At 38.4% G+C, this 27,252-nt stretch overlaps 2 protein-coding genes across 5 annotated transcripts in view; both read left to right on the top strand.

The window, feature by feature from the left end:
- The window catches only part of TRPC4 (transient receptor potential cation channel subfamily C member 4), a 154,077-nt gene extending 130,249 nt beyond the window's left edge, over window positions 1-23,828 (top strand). For all 4 annotated transcript variants that reach the window (XM_065829353.2, XM_071805035.1, XM_071805040.1 and 1 more), the window contains 6 exons: window positions 5,031-5,344; window positions 7,529-7,724; window positions 9,316-9,510; window positions 17,579-17,620; window positions 19,395-19,484; window positions 20,683-23,828. In XM_065829353.2, coding sequence (XP_065685425.1) covers window positions 5,031-5,344; window positions 7,529-7,724; window positions 9,316-9,510; window positions 17,579-17,620; window positions 19,395-19,484; window positions 20,683-21,399 — 1,554 coding nt within the window. In that variant the 3' untranslated portion in view covers window positions 21,400-23,828. The remainder of the gene's footprint in view (window positions 1-5,030; window positions 5,345-7,528; window positions 7,725-9,315; window positions 9,511-17,578; window positions 17,621-19,394; window positions 19,485-20,682) is intronic.
- The window catches only part of POSTN (periostin), a 460,633-nt gene that overhangs the window by 373,335 nt on the left and 60,046 nt on the right, over window positions 1-27,252 (top strand). The window lies entirely within an intron of this gene.

Genomic DNA, 27,252 nt, shown 5'->3' with positions numbered 1-27,252 from the left:
TTCTTCTTTTTATCAGAAGCAAGGGCTCACATTTGACCAAGGTCCAACAGCCCATTAAACATTCGGACAGCCTGATCTCCAAGTCTATTTGATCTCTCTTGGTGATTTCATGAGACCTACAGTTTGTGACTTTTATTTTCATGGGAAAACAGTGATTGCTCAGCTTTTTTTCTCACAAGTGATTCTGATATCAGATCTGCATTTGAATTCTTTTGAATAAGTATCAATAATTATTATGGTGTATTCCCTAGCTGATATTACACTACCATCATATATTTGCTTTGAAACTCCACTATTTGTATCCCACTCAATTTGTTTTCTGCTCTTCTTAATTTTAACTGATGTGCCATGTACATTTCTTTCAACAAACAAGACAATGATAGGTATTATTGATTCATGTTAAATCATGGTTGGCTTTGTTACATGTCAAAAGGTTTTATTTGCATTTGAACTGGGGACAGAAGTTCAGCAGGGTCACAAAATAATAAAAGAAAGACTGCAAGGTATCAACATCATGATTTACAACAAGCTCAGCGTTGTTATATTCACTCTTACCATTTTCAGTTCCCTAGAACAATAACCATTTATTTATTCTATATAGAATAGAACAACATCAACAGGCATGAGTGAGAGAACAAACAGTTCAATTCTGGATGTTTTGGGCTGTTTGGTGCTAAAATATGGTTTTTCTTTTTTCATATTTTCACCGTTTCTTGTTTTAATATGCCTAGTCTTTTTGCTCCTCTGCTTTCTTTACCCTTTCACATATGAGCTGCTTTGTTCTCCTGGCTCTTCTTTGATATTTCTATATTTCTCTTCAGCATCCTCTAGTGAGTGGAATCAATAGAGTTTTGTTGTCAGAGCTCTCTTATGTTTTTCTTTATATTATTTGCTGTCTTATTTCAGCTAGTATATTTCACAGGTCACTTCCAAACTTACTTCTGAGGCCTTCACCTTTCTCACCAAGTATTTCCAGTCTCTTAAGTCACAACTCTTCAAAACTGGAATACGGCCCTCACTCTCTGCCCACAACCATGAGACCTTTTGCATCGTACTCACACATGCAGGAAGCACTGAGGCCTGAGAAAGGTGGGGTCGGTTAAGCTTAAACCACAGTTGTGCCTTTGGTTTCCCTTTTACAAGAGGTCATTTGATCTTTTCTTTCTGTTTTAACAGACCAGTTTTGTGTCTCAATCCAGAACATCATACATAAAGTCCTTTCTTCTCATCTTTCTCCTTAACCTCATCTCTTCTGGAAAAGGTGGTATTGGATAGATCTTGTCAGACTATAACTATAAGGTAGCCTCTGCCCTGCCCCAATAATTAGTGAGGAGAAACAGAGGAAATTAAAGAGCAACTCGTCTGATCTGTTTGGGATATCTGTTTCCCTGCTACTCTAGAAACGCTCATTTTTCTTTGCTGACTGTAAAACAAGGTGACAGGGAGCACAGATGTGGCTGTTCACACCTCATTGGTTTAAGTTGGTCCTTTCTCTCTTACTGTACTAAATGCCATCCTTATTCAGTGTCCTGTAGTTCCATGTTTTTCTCAGATGAGTATTTCCTTAGATTTCCTCCTTCCCCCTGGCTTGTTTAAATTCTTTGGAATCTGCCTTCAACTAAAATATGTCTGCAGTTGGATGCTTTTGATTCTCTACCAAAAACTCCATATCTTTCTAGTTTCAAATATCTTCTTTAAAATTTTTCATTAATATATTTTACCTTATTGCCCCAACACACATTGTGTACTTTCACTAATGTGAACATCTACTGCACTGTTCAGCATCTAATCTTTGCTTGTACTGACACTTGTTCATAGTTACTTAATAGATGCAAGTTTTTACATACAAGGATTGTAAAGTGCCATCAGAATACACAATAATATACTGTATAATATTATTTAAAGAAAGGCATTGTAGCCAACATGCTGAGGAGGCCTCCCCCCTCTTCTCTTAATAAACACTGAATTTTTTTTCTCCTTCATTTTCTTCTCGCTTTTGTGTCTTAGTCTTCAGTAGGTCAGTTCTGTTTTCTACTCCCTGTTACTCCATCACCAATCTTGAATCAATGAGAATTAGACAGAAGGGTAATAGTGGATGAGGCAGAATAGCATCTCTCTTAGAGCTATGATGTCAAATGCAGTAAGACTTGATTTTACAGCATGATAATTATGGGAGAGGCTAGTCTAATGAAGAGAGTACTGACCTATGACTCCAGCAGGTCTGGATTTAATCCCGCACCCTGTAAAGAACAAATATCACTGGTGGTTGAAGTGTAAGGCTGAGCTATTCTTAACTCTTCCATGGACTGCTATTCTCCAGTTTTGCAGTTCTCTTTCCCAGATCCCCAAAATGATCAGATAGTATGTTTGCTTGTACATGAATAAATAAAACTGTGCCAGGGATCGCTGTCAGGTACTGGGACTGTTTCACCTGCACTAGCAGTTGGTTAGAGCAACTGCAGCATGGCGGGGTCCTGTGCCAGCTATCACTGTCCAAAATAATGCCCAGTTCCCATGTGCAATTTGAATCATAGAATCACAGAATCATAGAATGGTTTGAGCTGGAAGGGACCTTTAAAGGTCACCTACTCCAACCTTCCTGCAATAAGCAGGGGCATCTTCAACCAGATCAGGTTGCTCAGAGCCCTGTCCATCCTGATCTTGAATGTTTCCAGGAAACCTATTGCAGTGTTTTACCACCCTCATTTAAATAAATACTTCTTTATATCTAGTCTGAATCTACTCTGTTTCCATTTAAAACCATTACCCCTTCTCCTGTTGCTGCAAGCCATATTAAAGACTCTGCTTTCATCTTTCTTATAACCACCTTTTAAGTATTGAGAAGCCTCAATAAGGTCTCCCTGAACTTATTCAGGTTGAACAACCCCGAGTCTCTCAACCTGTCCTCATAGGAGAGGTGTTCCAGCTCTCTGATCATCTTGGTGGCCTCCTCTGGAAAATCTCCAACAGATCCATGTCTTTCCAGTACTGAGGGCTCCAGAGTTGGACACAGGACTCTAGGTGGGGCCCCACCAGAGCAGAGTAGAGGGGCAGAATGACTTCCATTAACCTGCTGTCCATGCTCCTTTTGATGCAGACCAATATGTGACTGGCCTTCTGGGTTGCAAGTGCACATTGTTGACTCATGTCCAGATTTTCTCTAACAGTACCTTCAAATCTTTCTCCACAGGGCTTCTCTCAATCCCTTCATCCCCCACCCTGTATTGATAGTGAGGGTTTCCCTGAACCATGTGCAGGACCTTGCACTTGACCTTGCTGAACCTCATGAGGTTCACATGGACCCACTTCTCAAGCTTGTCCAGGTCCCTCTGGATGGCATCCTGTCACTCAAGTGTGTCAACCACATCACTCAGCTTGGTGTCATCTGCAAATTTTCTGTGGGTGCACTCTATCCCACTGTCTGTGTCATTGATGAAGATATTAAGCAGCAGTGGTCCCTGAGGGAAACCAATTGTCACTGATGTCCATCCAGACACTAAGCCATTGACCACTGCTATCTGGATGTGACCATCCAGCCAGTCCCTCATTCACCGCACAGTTCACCCATCAAATCCATATTTCTCCAATTTAGAGAGAAGGATGTTGTGGAGGACTGTGTCAAAGGCTTTACAGAAGCCCAGAGAGATGACATCCATTGCCCTTCCTTTGTCCACTGATGTAGTTACTCCATCATGGAAGACCACTAGGCCCGTCAGGCAGGACCTTGGTAAAGCCATGCTGACTATCTTGAATGATCTTCCTACCCTGAATGTGCCTTACAATAGCTTTTAGGATGATCTGTTCCATGATCTTCCCAGGCACAGAGGTGAGGCTGACAGGTTGGTGTTTCCCAGGGTCCTCCATTCTGCCCTTCTTAAAAATGAGTTCAATGTTTCCCTTTTTCTAGTCCCTAGGGACTTCACTTGACTGCCATGACTCCTCAAATATCATGGAGAGTGCCTTGGGAACTATAATAAAGCAGCCAGTTACCTCTGGACTCTGGGATGGATCTTGTCAGGTCTCATAGACTTACATATGTTCATCTTTCTCAGGTGGTCTTGAACCACCTTGAGAGCAGTCACCTTCTTAGGAGGGTGGGTTTGATGTGGAAATGTTGTGATGCCTGGCTATATTGTTTCATGTGGCCCCAGTGACATGAAAGAGTCCACTTACTACTGAGGTCATGCTCAGTAGGTCTGCAGGATGCATCTGAGTGGCCTAGAGCATGTAAATACAGACTGTACCATAGTCCCTCTTTGAAATCTGCTTCATATTATATTATTCCATTATTTTAGAATGCTTCATAGCACAGATTCTTTCCTCTGATATGTTCTGTAAAACAGATTAATGAGAACAAATAAATAATAACGAGTTTGCCACAGTACTTAAACCTAGTTGAAAATAGCATCTTTCATCTTCAAGAATTTTTTTGGTGGAGTATGAACAGTAAAGAGTCAGAGTTCCAGGGGTCGGACTCTTTGATAATGAGACACACAAGTAGTTTGCCACAGTTCATTAATAAGCAGTTTTTTCATCATTGGTCCAGTGTTTGTGATTAAGCTGTATACTTATTCCTTGATTAAATGTTTTGTTCCAACTTGCCAAAGTTCTTGCAGGTTTCTATCCATCATTTTGTGTCTGCATTGTTCTCCAAATAACTAATTTACCCAATTTTACAGATGAAAGTTTCTGTAATTCTAAAAAACCCATGTATTCAAAAACTGCTTCTTTTATTCTCAGTCAGAATTATTAGACTTACTTTGCGACTGTGAAAATTATAACCAAAACACAGGCAAAAAGCTAGAAAGCATAGACCATCCTGCACATAAAAATGAAGGACAAGTACATGGGTACAGCACTTTTTTTTTTTTCTAAAATAAAAAACTCTCCTTAAAACATACTGTTTTCCGAAAGATGTTTAGTTTTACTGTGCTATCTGCAAATTAATTGAACAGCTTACAAAGAAGCCGACATACTTGTTTATGCATAAAAAATAGAGGAATAATTTCTTTCCTTCTGCTTGTTTTCAGTATAGCGGGTTAGTTCCACGGGAGAGCTGGGACATGTGGCATCCAACCCTGGTGGCTGAGGCTCTGTTTGCAATCGCAAACATCTTTAGCTCCCTTCGCTTGATCTCATTATTCACTGCAAATTCTCACCTGGGACCTCTACAGATATCTCTAGGAAGAATGTTGCTGGACATTTTGAAGTTTCTTTTCATATACTGCCTTGTACTGTTAGCTTTTGCAAATGGATTGAACCAGCTGTACTTCTACTACGAGACAAATGAACCTGGCAATTGCAAAGGAATAAGATGTGAAAAGCAGAATAATGCATTTTCAACGTAAGTAGATGATCTGTTTCTATCCTCCCCCTCTGTCCCTTATATTTTAATCACTTAGATGTTGTTTACAGGAAAGAGGCTGTTTTCCATTGGTATGACAGTGGTTTCCTGACAGACACATCAAAAGTTACCCTAATAAAACAAATACTAACATTGCATCAGTCTGTAATAATGCTCATCCCATACCACAGTGAAATCTGTGCAATTCAAGATATCTCAAAAGATAAAATAAAGAGGAGGGAGAGATAACCTGAGATTAGAAAGTACGCATTTAGAATTAAGGGAAAAAAAGATCACAAGATAAGAGCTTGCTTATCAAGGCAGCTGTTGCTCTGCACTTCTTATGTACCTATTTATGGGCATTAAATAAGTTTGGTGTTCTAAAGCATGAAGATTCCTTGTAAATGTGATAAATTGAGGCAGGAAAAAACATTCAGTCTAGGCTTTTCTTGAACCTGTGTCTACTCTACACAATCAAATACAGTATTCTAACTTTTGTTTAAAACTATATTTCTTTTTCTTTCACTTAAAAATCATTTTTACTTTACTCTGTTCTGTAGTTCATCTACAGTACCAAAACTACCAAATAAATAATAATTCTCTATCTCATCTTTCAACTTCCAATCTGAATCAGACTACTGCTATGAATACCTGTTCCCTATTACTTTCTATGAATCATATCTAGGCTGTTTTAAATATGTATTTATTACCAATGGCTTCCTTCTCAAATTAAATTATTTTATTAAAATAACACCTTTTATAAAATTTTAATCAAAAAGCTTTGCTGAGATGCAACATGTTTATTTTGCATGTTGATAACATCTAAGCTTTGTGTGATCTGAACAGAAAAGCACAGAGAAGCTTTCCAGAGCTGAACATTGAGGGAAGCAATATTATTCCTCTAGGAAGTAGTGGGGACTACTCATAGTAGTGCCAGAAGATGGTGTCAAGGCAAACTGCTATGTTTTATGAGCCTTTTCTGCCACTGGGAGTATGGGAGAATAGTGGTTGTTTGATTTGTGATCAGATAAGAGACTCCAGAACCATACCTTACTGCTAATACACACTGTTTTACAAGAGCAGAGATTCAGGACCGATAGTTTCAATCAGTAAAAGCATACTGTCCTCTCAGGTACCTCTGCAAGATGACAGTGTACTGGATTGCATGACAAAGTTATGTTTCACAGATGATACCACATGGTGGCAAAGGGGCTGGAGGGTTCATTTTTGCCTAATTTTGGACAGCATGCAGGACCACCCAGGGTGGTACAAGTCCCCACAGTTCAGCAGCCTTCCTGCTCTGGGTGCAGTGGGGACAGCGCTGGTGGCCCACACATCCCATCGAGTCCGGGTAACCTGCATTTGGCATCAGGGTAAAGGAACAAGAGAGAGACCATGAGGAAAACTCACTCCAGTTAATCTCAAGATATGGGAGATATGGGACCAGAGAAGCAGAAAATTTAGCTCTAAACTTTTCGGAAGCAACTGGACTAACTAGGGCCCATGCTACTGACCTATAGTGTAGCTGAACATTGTACAAAAGTGAAATTATGTCAAGCCGCCTAGTTGCAGAGGATTTTTTTTTAAAGTTACTTACTGTTATTTAGCTTCCTAGCTGTTGTCCCAAGCTCCTGTAATGGAATATCATATAATATAATTTATTTATAAGAACACAAGTTTCATTTCAGAGCTGCATTTTTGTGTTTTTAATGTCTCTGTTCTTTGGAAGACAAAACATATACTAAAGATAATAATGTTCTTCTCATTATACAACTCCTTTTATCTCAGTGGCTCCCAACACAAACTAGAAATTGCATAAGCTGACAACATTAAGTAGATGTGAGGATACCATAATTGTTTTAACATCTTGGTGTAACGCAATCATTTGAGTTACTACCCTCTATGGTCAAGGCAAAGATCAAAAACCTTCAAACTTTATTTATCCCTCAGAAGTTTGAACAAAATCAGCCTTTTACTCACAAGCTTATTTATAGATTCAGTAATGTATATCTATGTATTCAGATTTGAAACATTAAGTCATTGTTTCCCTAGAGAGATATTCCGTATGTGTTGCCTGTAGTGTGTTAAGTATCATTTGTCTCAATCAAGTCAAGGACTTCTGTGTGTTTGAGGAAAAACTGTATTGTTACCATACATTTATTTATTTCGGGTTTTGTTTTTCAGATTATTTGAAACGCTGCAGTCATTATTTTGGTCTATATTTGGACTCATCAATCTTTATGTGACCAATGTGAAAGCAAGGCATGAATTTACTGAATTCGTTGGAGCCACCATGTTTGGTACCTATAATGTAATCTCTCTGGTTGTTCTACTCAACATGCTAATAGCCATGATGAATAATTCTTACCAGCTTATTGCTGTAAGTTGTTCCTTATCCTTAGATCATTTATAATAAATAGCTGCTGTCTGTTCCTACATCACATTTTTCTGATAGTAAATCTTTTTTACAGACAGAATATTGGGACAAATTCTCTGATCTGTTCTAATTCTTTTGCACTGTTCTGGAAGGACACAGAAACCAGACCCCAGCTGGATTGGGCAGAGGGGAATTTCCCCACAACTCTAAATGGTGGCCCCTGCTGCAGAAGCTAGCTCATGGGTTGAGAAGAGTCTCCTGAAGCTTCTGGCAAGTGGCAAGAGACTCTGCCAAATATTGTCTGTCCCTACTTTATTTTCAATACATTATATTTATTAACCTTTAAAAGTCTTTTCTATTTGGATTTTTATATACCGTCAATATATAGTTAATAGAAAATGGATGGCCATGTTTCAAGGACAATTTTGGACACATTGGCAATTCAAACAAAAGGTCATGACTTCTTATTCAGCAATTTATCCTTATAAGAGCTATTGGCTTATTTTTATTTCCCAACTGTCTATTAAGGAGATTAATGAAAATAAACACTGATTCATCATGATATTTCAAATATGATCATGCAAAAAGCAAACAAATAAAAGAAAGCTTCTCAGTCTTAAGATTTTAAAATGTGCTTTGTTTTCCAATCTGGAAATCAGAAGATTTTCCACAAAAGAAATATTGACTATATGTGTTTATATAATGCTAGCTGGCAAAATCTGGTACACTATATACTAGCATTCATCACAATTCAGACTGCAGGTAGAAAACTTTACTACTACACCTTCTAAATCAGTGGTTTAATTACTGTATATCTGCCTTAATATTAAAGGCTAAGGCTAGACCTGTAGTTTATGTTCTTGGCTACTATGTTGTCCGCATCTAACAACAGTGATTTAAACTTCTTGTTCAGCTGCTAGGATTCAGCAAACTTTTCATGGATTTTAGTTTGTTTTGCTTTCTTTTTTTAAAACTTTTCAATATTTTTCAATATTATATAGAATCCAAAAGAATAACAAAATTTCAAATAAAAATAATTTAAAATCAACAATGTATTCCAAATATATAATTCTGAAGTAAGATGAAAAAAATATACTCAACTGTTCTAAGTAGTCTCACAATTTGTTAGAGAACCTATTTGTGAAATTCTGTGGCTGGCAATTACTAAGAGCGTACATGAGACTTACAGCCTTGTGAAGCTGCTACGCAGCAGAGTAATTAGAGTGATCTATGTAGTATAATGATGAGCTGCTATTATAACAAAACATCTTTTCTAGAAATGTAGCATTTTTCTGCTTGTAATTATCCTTTGTTGTTTGAGAGACTTTTAATTATTTAGAAGCCTGTAGCAAGGAAAGAAAGGCTGAAAGCGGATATATACTGTACATATCTAACATCTCTCTTCTGAAGTAAAGCAGCTCAGCTTTGCTTTGTATTAAAGACCTTCTGTCAAAAGAAAATGCCAGTATTTTAAACTAGAAAATTCATTAGTATTTCAGAGTTGTTCCAGTTTTAGGCTTTCAGATTTTTGTAGAGGTTTGTTTCAGCTCCATAATTACAGCAACATCTGTGCTGATGTGTTTCTTGTGTGCAGGATCATGCAGACATTGAGTGGAAGTTTGCTCGAACAAAACTCTGGATGAGTTACTTTGAAGAAGGAGGAACTCTGCCCACGCCTTTCAATGTCATACCAAGCCCAAAGTCTCTCTGGTATCTGATCAGATGGTTATGGAGACATCTTTGCAAGAAAAAAATTAGAAGAAAGCCTGAAAGTTTTGGAACAATAGGGGTAAGTCCTGTTATACTCTGTCTGCAGTCCTCCTCTTTGCTATAGATGAGTCTTTCTCAGCCTTACAGAGCATACAAACTTTCATATAATATGCATATGAGATAGACAATGATTCTACCAGAGCATGTTTATTTTTTGCATTAATGTAAATGTATATGACTGAAGAGAAAGCATCATTGTATTCCTGAGCAATGACAATATGAATCATGATTGTGCCTCATCTACAGATAATGCAAGAAAGATTAAAAGCAATACAAATATAAGAGATCAAATGTCTGTACTTGTCTACCAATCCCAGAGGTCTCCTTGATGATCTCTAGATCAAGTGCTCTGGTTCAAGTATCATTGACATATCGTGAACCACAGACTCATGTATAAAATATTTGTCATGGGATATTATCTGACTCTCTGTCTCTCTCTTGCTCTTTACATGCAATTAAATGGGTTTGCCATAAAGGCATTCTTAACAAAAGCTGCTCCCATTAAAGAAAATATTTTGACATATGACAGCATTTACTTGGAATTGCTTGCTTGGATTTACAGGCAGAATTATTTCAGAATCAGATTGGTACCCTATTCTAATAGTGCTGATTAGCAGTGAAATTTCTAGAGAAAAAATAGGTGAAAAAACACACAAGGGGAGCAAGAATAGTCCTGCACCTGGATTCAGCAGGTACATGTGCAGTATCTCAGCCACAGACTTCCTCTGGTAGCTGCAGTGGGTAAAGCAAATTTGAATTTGTCCCTCCTAGCTCTATTCAGTTGAGATACCTCAGTCAGCAGCACAGTTTTCTATATTGTCAGAGGAAATATCTGAGCAGCAACCTAATTCACCAGCAACTAAATCTTTCTAGTTACGTTTTTTTTGCATTTCCCATAGCGAGCAAGTCAGTACGTCAGTAACTAGATTGCATTTAGCGAACTCCAACATGAAGAAAACTATTGTAGGCAAATGTGGATAATGGCACTTTCCCTATACCATAGGTATTTGGTGAATAGAAATATTTTCAAATATGTTAGGAACTCGGATAGCAAAGCATTAAGTGACAGTATGAGAGTGTCATGTGTGGGTAAGGGGAAGGAGAAAGGGCTATAGTCCTCATGCTGTTGACTCTAATAGAAAAACATCCATTCATTTCAAAGAAGCCAGGGGATATAAGCCAATTATTTGCTGGACCATTACTCTATCAACCTTTTCTTTCTATTTCCTCCCAGTTTGTTAAGAAGTGAGTAATAAAGATAGGGTTGGGTTTTTTTTACAAATTTTGCAGTCATATCTTGGCATTCAATTTAATTGCCAGATATACTCAGAGGAACAAGTTAACAGAGATGTACAGATACATGATAAAGAGGAAGAGTTACATATAAGACTAATTCACAATTCCCTAGCTGATTTTGTCCTCTTGAGGAAAGTTTCTAATCAGGCTTATTGCAATATCCTGATCTTGTTGGAAATACGCTTCACTTGGCTGTCATACTTGTAACTAAGGAAAGGAACAGACAGAAAAGGAAGCTCATGAGGATGGCATTGAAACAAATCAGTAATAGACTGCAAGAAAGAAACATTGAAAACATTAGTATTGGAAAAGCAGTGAAGACAGAGAAACAGTGGTTCAGATAGAAATAAAAATAAAAGACAGGAACTGAGCATGAACGGTGAAGAACTTCAAGAATAAAACATCACTGTGTAACCCGGCAAGGAAAAGAAGTAGATGCAGAGACCAACTGAAGGGAAAACTGAGATTTTGTTACAAAGAGAAAAATCAAGAGAATGATGTAATTGGGGAGGGGCGGGGGAGAGAGTAGGCAATGCTTTTAGGCATTTGTTAAACATTTGGTAGGAATTATTAGATAGTGTAAACTGATAGAATGATATTAAAATCAATGGAGTGATGCCAGTGTGTAGCAGCTGAGGATGTAAGGTTGGTTAACACAATATCACTGTTTGACTGAGACAGATCCGGATTACCCTTATACATCCCAGAAAACCCTTCAGGACTATATTTTCTATCAGACTTTCCACCCAGGATAGTGTTTGTTTTGTTTTGTTTTGTGTTTTCCTTTGTTACCTTCTCCAACTGCAGCTCTCAGAGTAAACTCATTCCTGGGTCTGTGGAATAATAACAGAAGAAACAACATGCTCTCAGCCCCATGCTGAACGGCAGAGTGAGGAAGGGAGTTCAGAAATATTACCCCCTGGTTCCTGCAGCTACCTCCTGCTGGAGTACATAAATACTAGCTTCTAGAAATTATCAGCTTGGGTTTTGGAAAACTGGTGCAACAAAGAGTCAAAAGGCAGAGAGTCTATACACAGAGATGGTTGGGAATTTTTACAAATAGAATTTTCTTTTTTTTTAATGAAAAAAAATCCTTAAACCAGACTTCTTCATTAGTATATACCAGTTTCCAAAAAAGCTTTTGTTGGGAAAGGCTTTTTAGCTTCAGGATGAAATTTCTGTTTGGAGAGAGAAGGAGCAGGTGCTAAGTAAAGCAAATAGCTTGGGCTATGAGGGATCCAGGTTCACACTATTCTCTGGTGGATATCTAATTATTTACTCTAAGAAGAACAGCTGTGACAGGAGAGATTTCCCTCTTAAAATCATTAAAACTCTAGTGGGGGAAAGGTGCTCTCTTGAGAGAACAGAAGGAGCTGAACCTAGCTTCTCTATGAATGGAATGTGAACCACTAATTACTGAACTGTTTGGTAGCGGAGCACATAGGTGAGGGAAAGATATAGAAACTTTTTAGTATTTAGCTTCAAGTATAGCTGAAACCCCTCTGGAGCAGAGGGCTCACAGCCAAGCTATCATGGCAACAAGACTTCCAGCCGCCTGAAAAAGTGAGTGGCTGTGATTGATGATGCAGATTCAGTCAGAACATCTGGGCATATCATAAAACTACGAAGTTGCTTCAGCTATAACAGAAGCCAAATTTGGGCTATCTGAATTTGGAACATTTTGCAATTTCTAGGCCCAGTTATGCGCCCAAGCTCCAAAATGGGATAAGATGTGGGTATGCCTATGTGCTCAGATTTCCAAATTAGGAAAGTCTGCCTGTACTCATCAGAGTGTGAGAACTACTATTCACTCCACTGGTCAGGTCTACAGACAGTTTAGGTAGATGTAAACCAGATGCTGCTAGCTGGATTTTCCCCAAGAGGTTAAGTCATCAGAGAACGAAGGGGCACACCATGGTGATCTCACAGTTTGTCCTGGGGGAATGTGCTGCTTTCTGGTTTTGGAAAACTTATTCCCATCACCCACAGTTCATCCTTGGGTTCTCAGAACTTCTTCAATTGTTCCAACAAACTGCATCACAAATTAAATTTAGAACCTCTATGACTTTACAACTGAAGGGAAATGAAGAGGAGTTTTCTCTGCCTTTTGTTTGGGGATCTCAGCTGACAGCTCTCTGACTCCAGCTCACTGGAATCTCCCCTGTAATAACTCTGACCTCAGAGCTACAAGATAAGCTTTGTCAGGACTGCCTTGTTTTCATTGAGTCCTGCATTATGAGCTCTTATTCCTCCCTGTGAGCAGTACTGGGGAAAAAACATTATAGATTCATTTTTCAGGCTTATTTCCATATATTGACTATATGGATGTATGGATGACATGTTGTCTGTAAGGCAGAACTCAGATATCAAAGCATTTTGTTCCAAAACCTCTAAATGCTAACTTTCCCATTAGGAAACTCTAATCAGCAGTGACGTACTATGGTATTTTCCACTAGAAAAAGCAATAGTGTGCATCCAAAGGCTGAGTCAGTGCTAGAGGATACAAAACAGAATGCAGCTGGCTTGTTAAAGCCAGCATTTTTCAAGGATCAGACTTGATACCTACATAAGAAACCTTAGTACCAAAAAGCCAGGAATCATGAGCTAGGAATGAATCCAGGTTGTATTAAATGTGTCATCAACAGCCCACTGTAAAAATATATATACGTGCACAACTGAAAGTTCTTTGTATGCAGGCAGAAATCATGAAGAAAGGGTTCAATGTCATGATAGTTTACAGCAGACATGCTAGTGGAAGGATTTATCTGGCTGATGTGAAGAAGAGAAATGTCACTAGAAATAAGTACGGCATAGTTTCTTGGGAGGACCATCTACAGTGCTGCTTGTAACAAAGCTATCATGGGAATGAACAGGGTCTGCAGGGAAGTGAGATGCCTCTGAAGAGAGCTGATTAACTGGCTTCTCCTTGGATGTCAGTCCTGTGGTTCTGTCATCCTTTGTTGTACTGGGACAGCTGAAACAGTGGGTGGTGGAGGCAAGGGGAGCTATTTCAAGGGACAGAATTTTTCTCCAAAGCAACACAGTGACCAGCCACACTGATGGCAGCTTCTCTAGCCACAGCTACAGCTGAAGGAAGGCCAAGATGCTTACATCTGATTTACTAGTACTTCAGCTCTTCTATTAATCAGACAGAGATCTACCTTTCAGATTTCAGCACAGTTTTTTCTGTCATTTTGACATATCCCAGATATGCAAGCATTCTCTTTAGCTATTATAACAAAGTGTCTCCTACACCTAAACCTCTGAAATAACAGTATGTGCTGCTCTTTAAATATATATATATATATATATATATGAGTTCTGTTAACTTTGTCAGCTCACCTTAGCAAAAGCCAGATTAGAAATGTAACTATATTGATTAGGCTGAAGTTTCCCTGACTGTGGAAGGCCTTGGGGTATCCCAAAGATACTCCTGTTGGCCATCTGAAATCCATTGCTATTTCAAAATAGAAGTAAGAAAAGAAACTGGAATAAACTGGACTATTTTCCTCAAACTACATTCCATTTTATGTCTGGTCAGTTGCCAAAAAGTGGTTTACCTATAATTTTAAGTACTTCAGAGGAGAAAATGGAAAGGATTATTAGGGCTATTTTCAGGTGGTTTTGTTTGTTTGTTTGTTTGTTTTTACCTGAATTGTTTATATAAAGTTACCTATTTTCTAGCTATCTAGATTTTTATGCTATTTTTCCAAGTAATGTACATGTTAGTTATTATAATTTGCCAGAGAAAATCTCCTTTCACTTTCTCCTAGTCTTTGTTCTCCAAGTGGAAAATTATGCAGCTCCTAAGTCAATATAAGTATTTTCTATTTTCTCTCTAATATGTATTATTGAAAGTTGAACAAAGAAATAACACCTTCCATCTAGAATGGAAATCAGTAATCTGAAGTGTTTATATAGCCAAGGACCATCTCATGCTGAAACCTCTTTGTCAACACAGAGAAGTTCTTACCCTCCTTATTCAAGATGAGCAATGTATCTCATTACTTCAGATAATCTTTACATTTTCTGGAGCTTTATCACCAAGCAAGTTTTCATTCCCACTTCATAAAAGATATCATTTTGATAAAACAATTCACAGAAGTAATTTAACATTATCGAATTTTTGACTGCTATAGAGATTTCTCTTCCAAACAACGCATATTATTAGGACTGGCATAAGCAGGAAGACCAAAAATGTATCACCACTAGTAAAACTACTGCTAAAGCTTCCTCAAGGATATTAGTGTGTGTCCCCCCTCAAAAGTGATAAAAGTATCCCCTTCAATTTCATTATCTCATACAATATGGTCATCAGAAGTGTGTTTCTTCTGTTGCTATTTTTTGTCAGATTTAACTTTTATCCCTTTGCCAGCCAGTTACTTGAAACAAACTTTGAACAACTACAAGTTAGACTATGACCACGTAGAGAAAAGCAGGTTGACTGATAAATAATAAATAAGAATAATATGAATATTAATGCCATTGTCTTTGTAGTGAATAGTTTGATTTTCATATATATTTAAGCAAAGATTTATTTTGCTTTCAGTAGGAATCAAGAGGAAATTATGAACTGGAAACTCAATCTAAACAGTTAAACAGGAAACTTCACTGAAAGGATTATCAAGCAGTGGAACAGGCTGCCCAGGGAAGTGGTTGAATCACCATTCCTGGACGTGTTCACAAGACCTGTAGATGGGGTGCTTAGGAACATGGTTTAGTGGTGGACTTGGCAGTGTTAGGTTAAGTGTTGAACTCGATCTTAAAGGTCTTTTCCAACCTAAATGATTCTATGACTTGATGATGGCAGTAATAACTTCGCTAGATTATTTGTATGCATAATTCCCTGTGCAGTATGTATGTGTCTGTGTATGAAAACACACCATTAAATGCATTTACTTCAGCTTCTCAGCAGTATGGATTGAAAATGATTGTCAAGTGCAGTAGAACTGTTCTGGACACATTACTACACAAAAATGTGTTTAGATAGTCATCCTAAATTGCACTTTTTGACACAGCATTGAGTGGAAAAACCACAGCCTCTGTTTCTGGAAGTTTCAGAATTGGTTGCTAAAAAAAAAGGATAAACTTGATTTAGCTATTTCTTGTTATGGGTACAGAATTAAACCTATGTATTTCTTTCACATTTCACTGTAAAATAAAGCAGAGAGGATAGCAACTGAAGAAAGTAGTCTGCAAGACAAGGGGCAGAATTTGTTTTAATTATAGGAGTTATTAGCTTTACCTGAAGTGCTTTTTAGCTACACGTTACTGTGTTCTTGCCTGTAACTCAGATTTGTTGCTGAGAGCTCTCTTAGACACCGACTCCCTTAGTGCTCTCTCGGCAGGAATGAAACATCTCCATCGTGTGGTCAACTGAGAAAAAGCAGAAAATTGAACCTGGCTGAAGACAAATGGTAGGAGGGCACTGGCCTTCCCAGGGCTGCCTTACCCCCCGCTCCCTGGTGGTGGGCAGAGTCGCCCCCCTCTCACCCTTAAACACAACGAATTAATGAACTCCCGTCTTCGGATGACGCATCGATGCACAAACACGATCTGGAAAAATACTGAGGAAAAGATGTTTGTGTATAAAGCCCTACCACACAGTCTCAGTTTAGAGCAATTAGGAAACAACGATTTTCCTCCATTATTTTTGCCAAGCCCAGGCACAGAGCTACTGCATCCCTCAAATTAATTACAAACAAGAAATGTAAACCCATTCCGAGTGCAGGGAAATTGTTAAATATAAATTGCCAATCAGTTTCAAGTAAAAGAAGGTGACAAAATACCTTACTGCGCCTGTCTCATTATGAAACTGAGGTCAATTTTAACAAGTCCCTTGGATGTCCTTTTATCCTATTTTAAGATGCTCTAAGTATTCTGTTTTGTAAAAATATAATCAGTGGACCGACACCTTATTTTCTCACCAGCAGCAGATATAAGAACTCAAGATAAAATTATAAGTCTTTCCATAGTCTGGGATAATTACGATAGAGAGCAGGGAAATGTGACTCAGTATGCTATTGAGGACAATAGTAATTCAAGGACTAAGTAATTCAGGGCTTTTCCTCCCCCCTCTTTTTCTGGACAGCCCTTAGTTACGGTAGTGTAATCTAATCCAACACTTTCTTGAAGCCTCTACCATGCATTCACCCTGTCATACTTCTTTTTGGTGTTCCTCTCCAGAGTTACTATCCCTCTTACCCTCTCTCTTTGTCACCACCAAACTCTGCATTGCAGGCTAAGTTTCTGTCTTCCATACCCCTCTCTGTGATCAAGTGTTCCTATCAGGGAACTAAGAATGAAATTTTCTCTTTAATACAGTTTTATAGTGCAGGTGTTGATTAGCTCCAACTTAAATGAGACATCAGGAGCCATAGCAAGCGTTTTGCTAACATCATGTTTATGTCAAGCATTTCCCAATACAGTAAATTATGCTTCAGTCTGTGCAAGTGGCACGATCACATTGTTCCCCTTCTGTCTCAGATCCGTAACTTAAGGGTTCTGCAAGCAGAGACCTGGCTGCCCCGCCGCATCCACACCAGTGCTGGAATAGCAGCACATTGATGAAAATGTAAAAAATCTACTTTACCTTCCCAATGAAAACATTGCCTCTTCTGTAAAGCTAATGACAGGCTTTGTTCCAACAATACCATTTTTCAACAGACTTTGGATCATCTCTCTCCTCTTTCTCGATACCACATACTGCACAGACCTATTGTTTTCCTATGCTGTAAGTATTTTACTACCAGATAGAGATTCATGGCTTTTTGTTCCTGTTTTTTTTTCAGAGGCGTGCAGCTGACAATCTGAGAAGACATCATCAATACCAGGTACAGGCTCGTGTTTGGTTTTGGGGCAATTTTGTTCTATGCCTTGAAAAGGTCTTCATGAGGAAGGGGAAACAAAACAAAACAACAACAACAACAAAAGAACCAAACAACACACAATATGCATACTTATTTCATCCTCTGCAAACAAGCAATTGGTTTTTGGTGTTCAAACAACAGCATTTGAGAAGCAGAAAATATTTCCTAGAGCAATAATATACTAACCAGTATTTTGCTCACTATAACACGGATTGCCTTAGAAAAAGCAAACACACAACCCCATCTCCCTGCTGGGATTTGTCAGGATCACATGTGCAGCCCACTGACATGTTCCATCAAACCTGCTCTTTATGTCTCCAGCTCTGGTGCCCCATAGACAACTTCCTGTTCCTTAATAAACTCTCTGCATAGATCCTCTGTAAGCTGCTCTTCTCCATCCTTCCTGCTTCAGCCTCTGATTGTTTTGAGATTATTGTAGCATAAGGAATAATTTCAAGATTGATCTTCAATTTTTGTTGTGTTAAAAGGGGTGCAAGTTAAACAAGATGTGAGCTGTACACTTCTAAGTTTGGTAATTAATGGATTCCTTGTGGGTAGTGATTAGGTAATCTAGGACTTTTCCAGCCTGAAAAAGACGGAAGTACAACTGGGATTTATAAAATCATGGAGAAGGTGAATATCGAGCAGTTGTTTACCATGTATCCTCAAACTGAATATCAGATATCTACTATACTGCATTAGTAAGGCTGTAGGCTGCACTTTGAGGGAAGTGATTATTGTCTGGCCCACACTTGTAAGGCTGTGCCTGGAACAGTGTGTCTTGTTTTGGGCCCCCCACTACAAGAGAGATGTTAACAAACTGGAAGGAATCCAGGAAAGGGCCACCAAGATGGTTAGAGGGCTGACATAAAAGGAGAAGCTTGGATTTCAGCCTACAGTAGGTTAAGGGGATCTAATTGCTGTCTTCATTAACTTAGTGGGTGGCTAGAGAGAAGATGAAGCCAGATTTTCTTGGAGGTGCACAGAAAAAGAACGGGAGTCAATGGACCCAAGATGCTGGAAGGGAAATTACGTAAGGAACATCATCATCACAGTGAGGGTAGTAAAGAACTGGAAAAAGTTGCTCAGAGAGGCTGCAGCATATTCACCCTTGGAGATATTCAGCACTTTAATGGACATGGCTCTTAGGTGGATCAGAGAGCCTCCAGGCAGACATCTCTTCCAACCTAAATAATTTTAGGATTCTTAGAAGACAACAATGGAAACTATCAGAGAGCAGGTTAAAAATAAGCAAATCCCCAAATGGAATCTTATTCCAGCTATACTATGGAATTCACTGGCAGAGGATTTGTGGATGCTGAAAGTTTACATGCATTCAAACCACATACCTGTCACAGCCCATTAAAACTAGAGCTATCATTTCTGATTCAGAAAGTCTCTGAATCTCACATCGCAGGAGGCTTGGGAGTGTATAGCTGCAAAATAACATTATACAGCTGCTCTAGACTTACACTCCTTGTGAAGCACCAGCAATTTCTCACTGTCAGACTGCACATTACTGGCATGAGATGTACCTTTGGTGAAAACCAATACAGCCACTCTCAGGATAGTTAATATCAGCACTTCTACTGAAAAGCAGAACAAATTTTGAACCCGATCTAAGGTTTATACTTTTTTTTGTCATGTTTCTAAAGCACAAAGAAGTCAAAGCATTCCCAGGAAGTGTAGGCTTAGTAACTAATACCAAGAAACCTAACAAGGTATTTTATATTTTTAGGAAGTTATGAGAAATCTGGTTAAGAGATATGTTGCAGCAATGATAAGGGATGCCAAAACTGAGGAAGGACTGACAGAAGAAAATTTTAAGGTATGTGGTAATTCAAATGTTTATAGATGTTATAGTAAGATGAGACTGTGAAGCATATTCCTCAAACTACCCAGTTGTTCAGGTGGCATATATCTAGTTTTGTAGCGCAGTGTCTGCATCCTGATGGACCACACACAGACAGCACTGTATTATACATGGACTCCAGCAATTCTCCTCCTTTCTTTAGCTGAAGCAATAATCAGTTTTATCAGCTAATCTGAAATATCCCCATGTAAGGGGACACCTAAGTGGGGCTAAGTGTGTGTAATAACACACAAAGCAAGACGCAAATAGTTTCAGCACCTTAAGAAAGAGAGATTTTCTGCTACAGAGAGCTGTTGTGCATTTATTTGTAAACAGGACACCTTTTGTATGACTTAAAAGATGGCAAACTTAAATAAGCATTCAAATATTAAAATCCTTTGACACAGATAAAGTGAACAGGTCCATATAAATCACAACACTTACATCCATCACTGTGTATTTCTTGCATCATTTTTGTTACTATTGGCACCTTAACTCCAGATGTTCAAAATTATATTAATCTGCCTCAGCTTAGCCATGTAGAAGATACAGCCAGAGTCTGAGCTTCATTACCCCTTTTGAGAAAATGAAGAGAAATACGGACTTCCTGAAGGCAAGGTGCTGTGTCCTGAGACAGTCCTTTAAGAGACAGAGGTTGCACTGGCAGAAAGCAGCCTGCAGTGATTAGTTTTGACTTAGCTGCCAGTTGGCAAACATCTCGTGGAAATGCATCAAGTCCTACCTGTGCATGCATGCATGTGTCCCCATGTGTGTGTGCATAGGGGATGGTATTAACAGCTGATCAAAATGCTGTTGTTGTGATGGGATAACACTGTCTAGCAGATTGGCTGTAAGTCTTCAAGTTGTCCACGTTCCTTCCTCCACCACTGTCAGCGATTTCAATGAGTAGTCTGGGTTAAGGCACTTTTCCTTTGAAGTTTCCTCTTGATAAAATTGTTGATCAGTTTTCTGTCTCAGCTGAAAGATCCAATAGACTGAGTCTGAAAACCACCTTGAAGATGCCAGATATTATCCAGACAGTGAAATTTATTACTGATCCCTAGAAAACCCTAGCATAAGGTTTTTTTTTTCTTTTGTTTTCTTTTTAAATCCAAGAGAAAAAGTCAAATTAGCTTCCATTCTTTGATATTTAATCTTTCTTCCTAATTTTTAGGAGTTAAAACAAGATATTTCCAGCTTTCGTTTTGAAGTCCTGGGTTTATTAAAAGGAAGCAAGCTGTCTAATTTGCAGACTGCAAAGAATAACAAAGACACTGCCTCTCTGTCAGAAAATGAAGAAAATAGCGAGAGTGAAGGAAACAAGAAAGGAAAGAAGAACACCTTCAGCCTTTTTGACATAACAACAATGATTCACCCAAGATCAGCCACTATTGCCTCTGAAGCACATAATGTAAGCAATGGCTCAGCAATGATGGTGTCAGAGTCCACAAAGGAGAAACAAAAGCGTGTGAATTTTGTAACAGACATAAAAAATTTTGGGTTATTTCACAGACGATCAAAAACAAACTCTGTGGAGCAGAGTACAAATAAAATATACACTGTTTCTGAAGAAGTTTCCCGTCAACAGGCAGAAGAGCAATGTGAGAAAACTGCTGAACTGGAAGAGGGAGAACTGAGCATGGACTGTGAATTGAACATCCAAAGTCCTGATGAAAAATGCATTTTAGCTGAATCACAAAATAACAGCAGCTCTTTGGATTCACAGGAAGAGGGGAGTATTTGTGCTTCAGAAACTGAGAAAATGGAGTTACAGAACTCAGAACCAGCCACACCGCAGGATCAGCTGGACAAGGAGTTGGACATTTGCATTGACTGTGATGGGAACCAGGAAACAATTGATCAGGGTGATTACGTGATAACAAGGTTGTGATGCTTACAGGAAGAATCATTTACAAATATATATATTTTGCATAGTGCTTTGGGGGGGGGGAGTGTTTTAAGAATTATATTAGCAAATGCAGAATTACACTTTATAGTACTCAACTGTGGCACATGATCTTGTAACATAGTCAAGAGAAAGATAATACGGGGACCTTCTGTTTTGTAGCCTGCTTTAGCTTTCACGATTTGTTTTACATTTTTTTAATAAATGGAAGCATCTTGTATTCTTGTACTGTTGCAATAACCCACAGAAACTTTTTAGCTATCTTTTTCAATTACAACAAATGCAATTTCTCTCATATGATAGTTGACTCCTATGATAAATATTTTTCTATGCAAATAAAAAGTAGCTTAAGAGACTTGGAAGCCTTTATTTAACTTTGTAGATTCTTAAAAGATTCTGGGCACCATAATACTCATAAGCAGCTCCTGTCAGCATAATTCATGTCAAGCTATTAGAATCATTTATTTAAATTGATAGAAACTTGAGTTGTTTCAAAAGCTATACAGAATCAAAAGATAAAGTATATTCTTTTATTTATTGAAGGAATATGAATACCTGTAAATTATGAAAGATCAGTCTACTTGATTATTTAATTACAGCTTCTTCTTCCCAGCAAGAGGCTTATCACTGTCCTGATACCATTGTTAGAAATGCATTTGTAGGATATGAAGACTGTAAAAAATGTTCTTTTTTATAGTAAAAGAAACATCTGTGGCTTGCTAAAAAGTGATGACGGATTACTTCCCAGAAATCCATAATCACAACAGCTACTGCTTCTTCAACCATTTATTTTTCTAAACGTGGACAACCTATGCACTTTAATATTCAACTGCTTGTTAGCTTTTGCCTTCATGAGACACTCATATTTGCTGAGAGAAAGATACTTCAGGAATAAGCAAACATACAATGATCCCCTGAGTACTTGGAAATATATGGCAATTTGTTGAGAAGTTTTTAAAGGCAAGCCTTATAGAGAGTTTCTTTGATAATTTCAGAGTTTGGGGGAACCTGACTGGAGGTTTTATAAAACTACTTAGAAATTTAAATGTATAAAGAAAACCTAATAGTATTTTTCATTACTGATGAGTGATTTATTGTCTTAGTCAAAAGCAGTATTTTTAAAATTAAACAGTCTGTTTCTTTTTGATCGGTGACTGGTGTCCTACATTATTAAAAATTAATTTTATAATTGACTTAAGAATGACCACCCTCAAACTCTCAGCACCATCCTTCTCCCTTAGAAACACATGAATATACCACACCAGCGTGGTCATTTCATTCTTAACTTCCCTAGCCCTGTCATGGTAGATTTTGTAGTTCATATTAACCTGTATTAAGGGTCCTGCAGATGCATCGAGTACACTTACATTCCAGATGGTATCTATCACATGTAACTCCTGACCTAAAGCCATATCATTCTGGATCTAAACTACCCTGGTACTGAACTGAGTTTTGAAAATCCAGACAAACCCCTCTCATCTCTATAATTTTAGGTGAGTTTTCCAGTTCTACTTTATGCATCTGCTACTCTCGCTGATCTCACGTATTGGAAGCTTCCTTCTTGAACATCTCTTTGTGCCATGGCATCTAGGAGTGAATTCGTTGAACCAAAATGGAAAATATCAGTAGTAATTGGAAAATAGTTTGTATAGCTTTGCAACAATGTATTCAAACCTCATTTGGTTGCGAAGATATGGTTGATTTCTACGTTGGCCTCTTGACTGCTCTGTGGAACCCCCTCCTTCATGTCTCTCTCCTTGTCCACCTTTAGATTGTGAGCTCCTTGGGGCAGGACCTGTAGCTTTTCTGTCTGGAAAGCACCTGAATTATTACAAGCATAACAAGAAATAAATAATAATAATAATGGTGGAATACCTTCATATCATTTTTACTAAATCAACTCTTTTAGAGAGTTCTCTTTTCTATTGTAACATTTGTGCTAAGAATGACATAAAGCCAGTGTATCATGTGTTTTCACAAAGTTCTCTAAATCCCAGGTAATACTCCTTTCCCACCACTGACTTCACTGTCTCATTCATCATCGTGGTTAGTAACACCTTGAAGTCCTAAGCTTACTACCCTCTCACTAGCCAAATTCAAAACAAGCAGTCCTTGCTCCAAAGAGTTTTCAATGCCTTCCAGACGTGCTTTCATTCCAGACATGGAATGTGAATGAAGTTTACTACAGAGCAAGAACACAGGACAGTTAACCTGAAACATCAGCCACACCATCACATCATGACCCCACTGTGCTGGGAGTTGGTCTACCAAGTTTTGGAGTAGATACAAGATAGGAGAGCAAAGACAGCACAGGTGAGCAGATACTTAGGCACAGGGCCATCACACGGTATTGCATTGCAATAGCTGGTCAGTCTTTCCTGTCTTTTTTGTTTCTTTTACAACCAAATATTGAAATGAAGGTTTATTAAATAAAGCATACTTCAACATTTTCCCTATTTTTATGTGATTCTTAGGCATCAAAGCCTGACACCAATAAGGACCTGAACCCCATACAATATAAATTTCCTGGCAAACAAGCACCTCATTTGGTGAAAACAGATGACCCTGAAATATGTCCACATTTGAAATGCTGATGGACTTTTACTGCTTTGCAGACAGCCAAAAAAATGCTCTCATTGGATGATGCCAAGTGGGCATCTGTGCCAAGAAAGATTTAGAGGTACACAGAGCAAGATTTGTAACACCATGGCAGAGGCATTATTAAACTTTGCAAAACTGAGCATACATTACCTTCTTGAGAAATAAGAGGTTTCACACCTACCCATCACTGCCTGCAGCCTCCGTTAGCAAAAATATAGGAGGAACACCAAAAGGTAGTATGTAAACTCCTAAAAAAGACAGTCCTTTGAAGCAGAGCTTAAAATCATGGAATGTTTCTACAAATTTTGAAAATTGTCTAATTGCAAAGGGATTTAATCCCATTATTAAGTTGTTCAGAATGTTCAGAAAACAGTTTTTAATTTTTATTTAATTTTATTTTTTTTTTATTTTGTATTTTATTTTATTTTGACAAAACTTGACTGCCCTTTGCATTTTCATCAGCTCCTGGAGAAAAGAGAACACAAACAGCACAGATGGGCTCTTCTACCCTGGCATAACTGGGAAGGAGCTAGCTCGAATTCTTGCTACCCAGTCCTCCCAAGCACAGCAGGTCTTAGCCAAAACTGGTGGAAATGGGTATCTTTATCAAGGTTGGTTTGACTTCCATGCTCCCAGAGGTCAGTGGTGCTAGGACTGTATGTCATACCCTCAAAACAAGTTGCAAAAGCTGCTGCTGGCTCTGCATGCCTTGCTGGCCCTCAAGGGTGCTGCAGAGGTGAGAGTCATGCATCACAGAGTTCAGACTGGAACTCTGTCAGCTGGCTGCAGGTCACTATGCCACCTGCATGTGGTACAACACCACCAGAGAGCACCCAGGTAGATGCCTCTCAGGGAGGAATCGTGGCTCTGCAGCTGGTTTTACTTGGGGTTTTTTGGTCCATAGATCGACACAACTACATTTTTACTGGTGTAAGCCATTTTGATTGGTGTGGGCCAAACACCTCTCACATTTGTACAAGGCACTTGCCACGTGGCACTGCCTCTTTTTTTTTCTTTTTTTTTTCTTCCATAGGTCAGGTTTTAATGAGAAATTCTACAGCTTTCCTAATCTGGGCTTTTCTGTGAATAAGCAGTGTCTAGTTCCAGAAGAATGTGTACCTTAATCATAGCTATAACTGTTGAGAGCTGTAAAAGGTGAGGAAATTCTGGTAGCTAGGCACCCCAAAGTTCTTCAACAGAATGTTTGAAACAAGAATGTCTTCCTTAACTACACCCTTGGACTGATCTCTCAGGAGGAGAATTTTTGCACATTTTCCTCACAGGAATAAAGTATAGACAAAGGACACAAAGAAATTATTATATGTCCGCCTCAAATTCTACTATGAATTGACTGCAGGCTATAACATTCCATTTTCTCTCTAAACCTCAGACAAATGTTTAATCAGGTTCTAGGAAGTAGCATGAAAGAGAAAAGAAGCCAGTAGCATGAAAGAGAAAAGAAGCCAATCATGCTTAAAAATTGTGATGAAGCAATTAACTTTTGAATAGAGTTCAAAACATTTGGTATGAAGTTTTCTTCTGGGAATACAGAGGTACAAGTTGGCCAACAACATAATCCATCTTCATTTTGAAGTTTCTTAAGAGATATCAACAGCTTCAGTGAGCAGGACAACCTCATGAAAACAGTAGTGCTGGTAATGGTAATAGTTGTGGTAGAGATTGCAGTAGTAGTAGTAGTACTAATAGTACTAGTAATGCTAATAGCACTAGTAGTACATGAATGTAATAGTAGCAATCCTGTGCATTTACTCCTGGGAAGTGGAAATCCTCACTTCTAATCTCTGTTCTGAAGCTGGCCTGTTTCCATGTCGAGCAACCATTCGATAACACCAGTAAACTGTCCCTGGGGACAGCTACCCTCCAACATAAGTACTCTAATCTCTAGACTAAAAATCTTACTTCTCTGTGTTTTGGCTCTTTGACTAGCTGAAGCTTTAATTATGGACCCTTCATTTACTGCAGCAGGAGAAGATTAGAGAACCTTTGAGTGAGCTTATGATTAAGTAATTGGACCTACTGTCACGGAGGCACCCCAAAGTTAGTTTAGACGGACAACAGGGTCCAAACCAAACTTTTATTTGGTAAAGAAGGTGCAGCAGATTAACTGGTGGTACACAAGGTTTTAGCCCTCCAATAGTGACATAAATAAAGGTTCAAGTATCAGTCGAGGTAATTATTAAAGGTGCAGCAAATAATAACAATGGAGATCCACAGTGTGCATACATGTGGCTCACCAAAAACAATGCCAGAGCCATCCCTGACTCCGGGAAAAGACCCTCAACATCATCATGTCCAAACACAGCCAAACTCTACCACTAAACCAGGTCCCTAAGAAACTCATCTATATGTCTTTCAAACATATCCAGAGATGGTGACTCAACCAGTTCCCTGGGCCTTCAGGGGCCAATGCATTTTTCCATTTCAAACACTGTCCTTAGCATCAGATCAATTGTCTTTAACAATGATCCTTCTTACATTGCAGAGGGAGTTTACATAGCTGTGACTAGACAACCTAGCTTTCCAATACCTGATATATTAAACAGATACCAGTTCCACATGGTGTTTCTTCAGTATCTTTTCTCTCACTTCTCTTCTTTGATAATGCAATTGATGATGAACTTTTTGATAATTAAGTCTCTTAAAGGCAATAAACTCACTACTGCAGTTTAAGAGTATCAGAGATGTGCTTGCAATTGGGACAGAGGGAGTGTTTAAGGTGTAAAATTGGAGATTCCAGAAAGATTGAGCCTCTAAAGAGGCTAATGATTTCTAATTATGAATTACTAATCACAATTACTAATGCTTTCTAGTGTGGAAATTAGTAAAAGAACTTGACTTACGCAGAACTTACTGGAAACTCTTCCACTGCATTAAATCAAGAGTTACTCTATAAAAGCTTGCATACTTTTTATTCAATGAAACTGATAAAGCAAGAATAGCCCCATCTAAATTTGTTTCATATGCTAATTAAAAAAAACAAACAAACAAAAAAAAAAAAAAAACAAAAAACCAAAGCATTCACAATAAGATTATCCCATGAATGTTTAAACAAGCAAGAAAAGTCCATAGTTAGTAAGGAAGACGAAATAACCTTCTAGAAATGGCCTCAAGTTGCACCAGAAGAGGTTTGGATTTGATATTAGGAAAAATTTCTTCACAGAACAAGTTGTCAGGCATTGGAACAGGCTGCCCAGGGAAGTGGTTGAGTCACCATCT

Source organism: Patagioenas fasciata, chromosome 1 (genome assembly GCF_037038585.1).
Source record: "Patagioenas fasciata isolate bPatFas1 chromosome 1, bPatFas1.hap1, whole genome shotgun sequence".
Taxonomy (NCBI): Eukaryota; Metazoa; Chordata; class Aves; order Columbiformes; family Columbidae; genus Patagioenas; species Patagioenas fasciata.
Note: the sequence above shows the minus strand (reverse complement) of the source record. Positions and strands in the feature narration are given on the sequence as shown.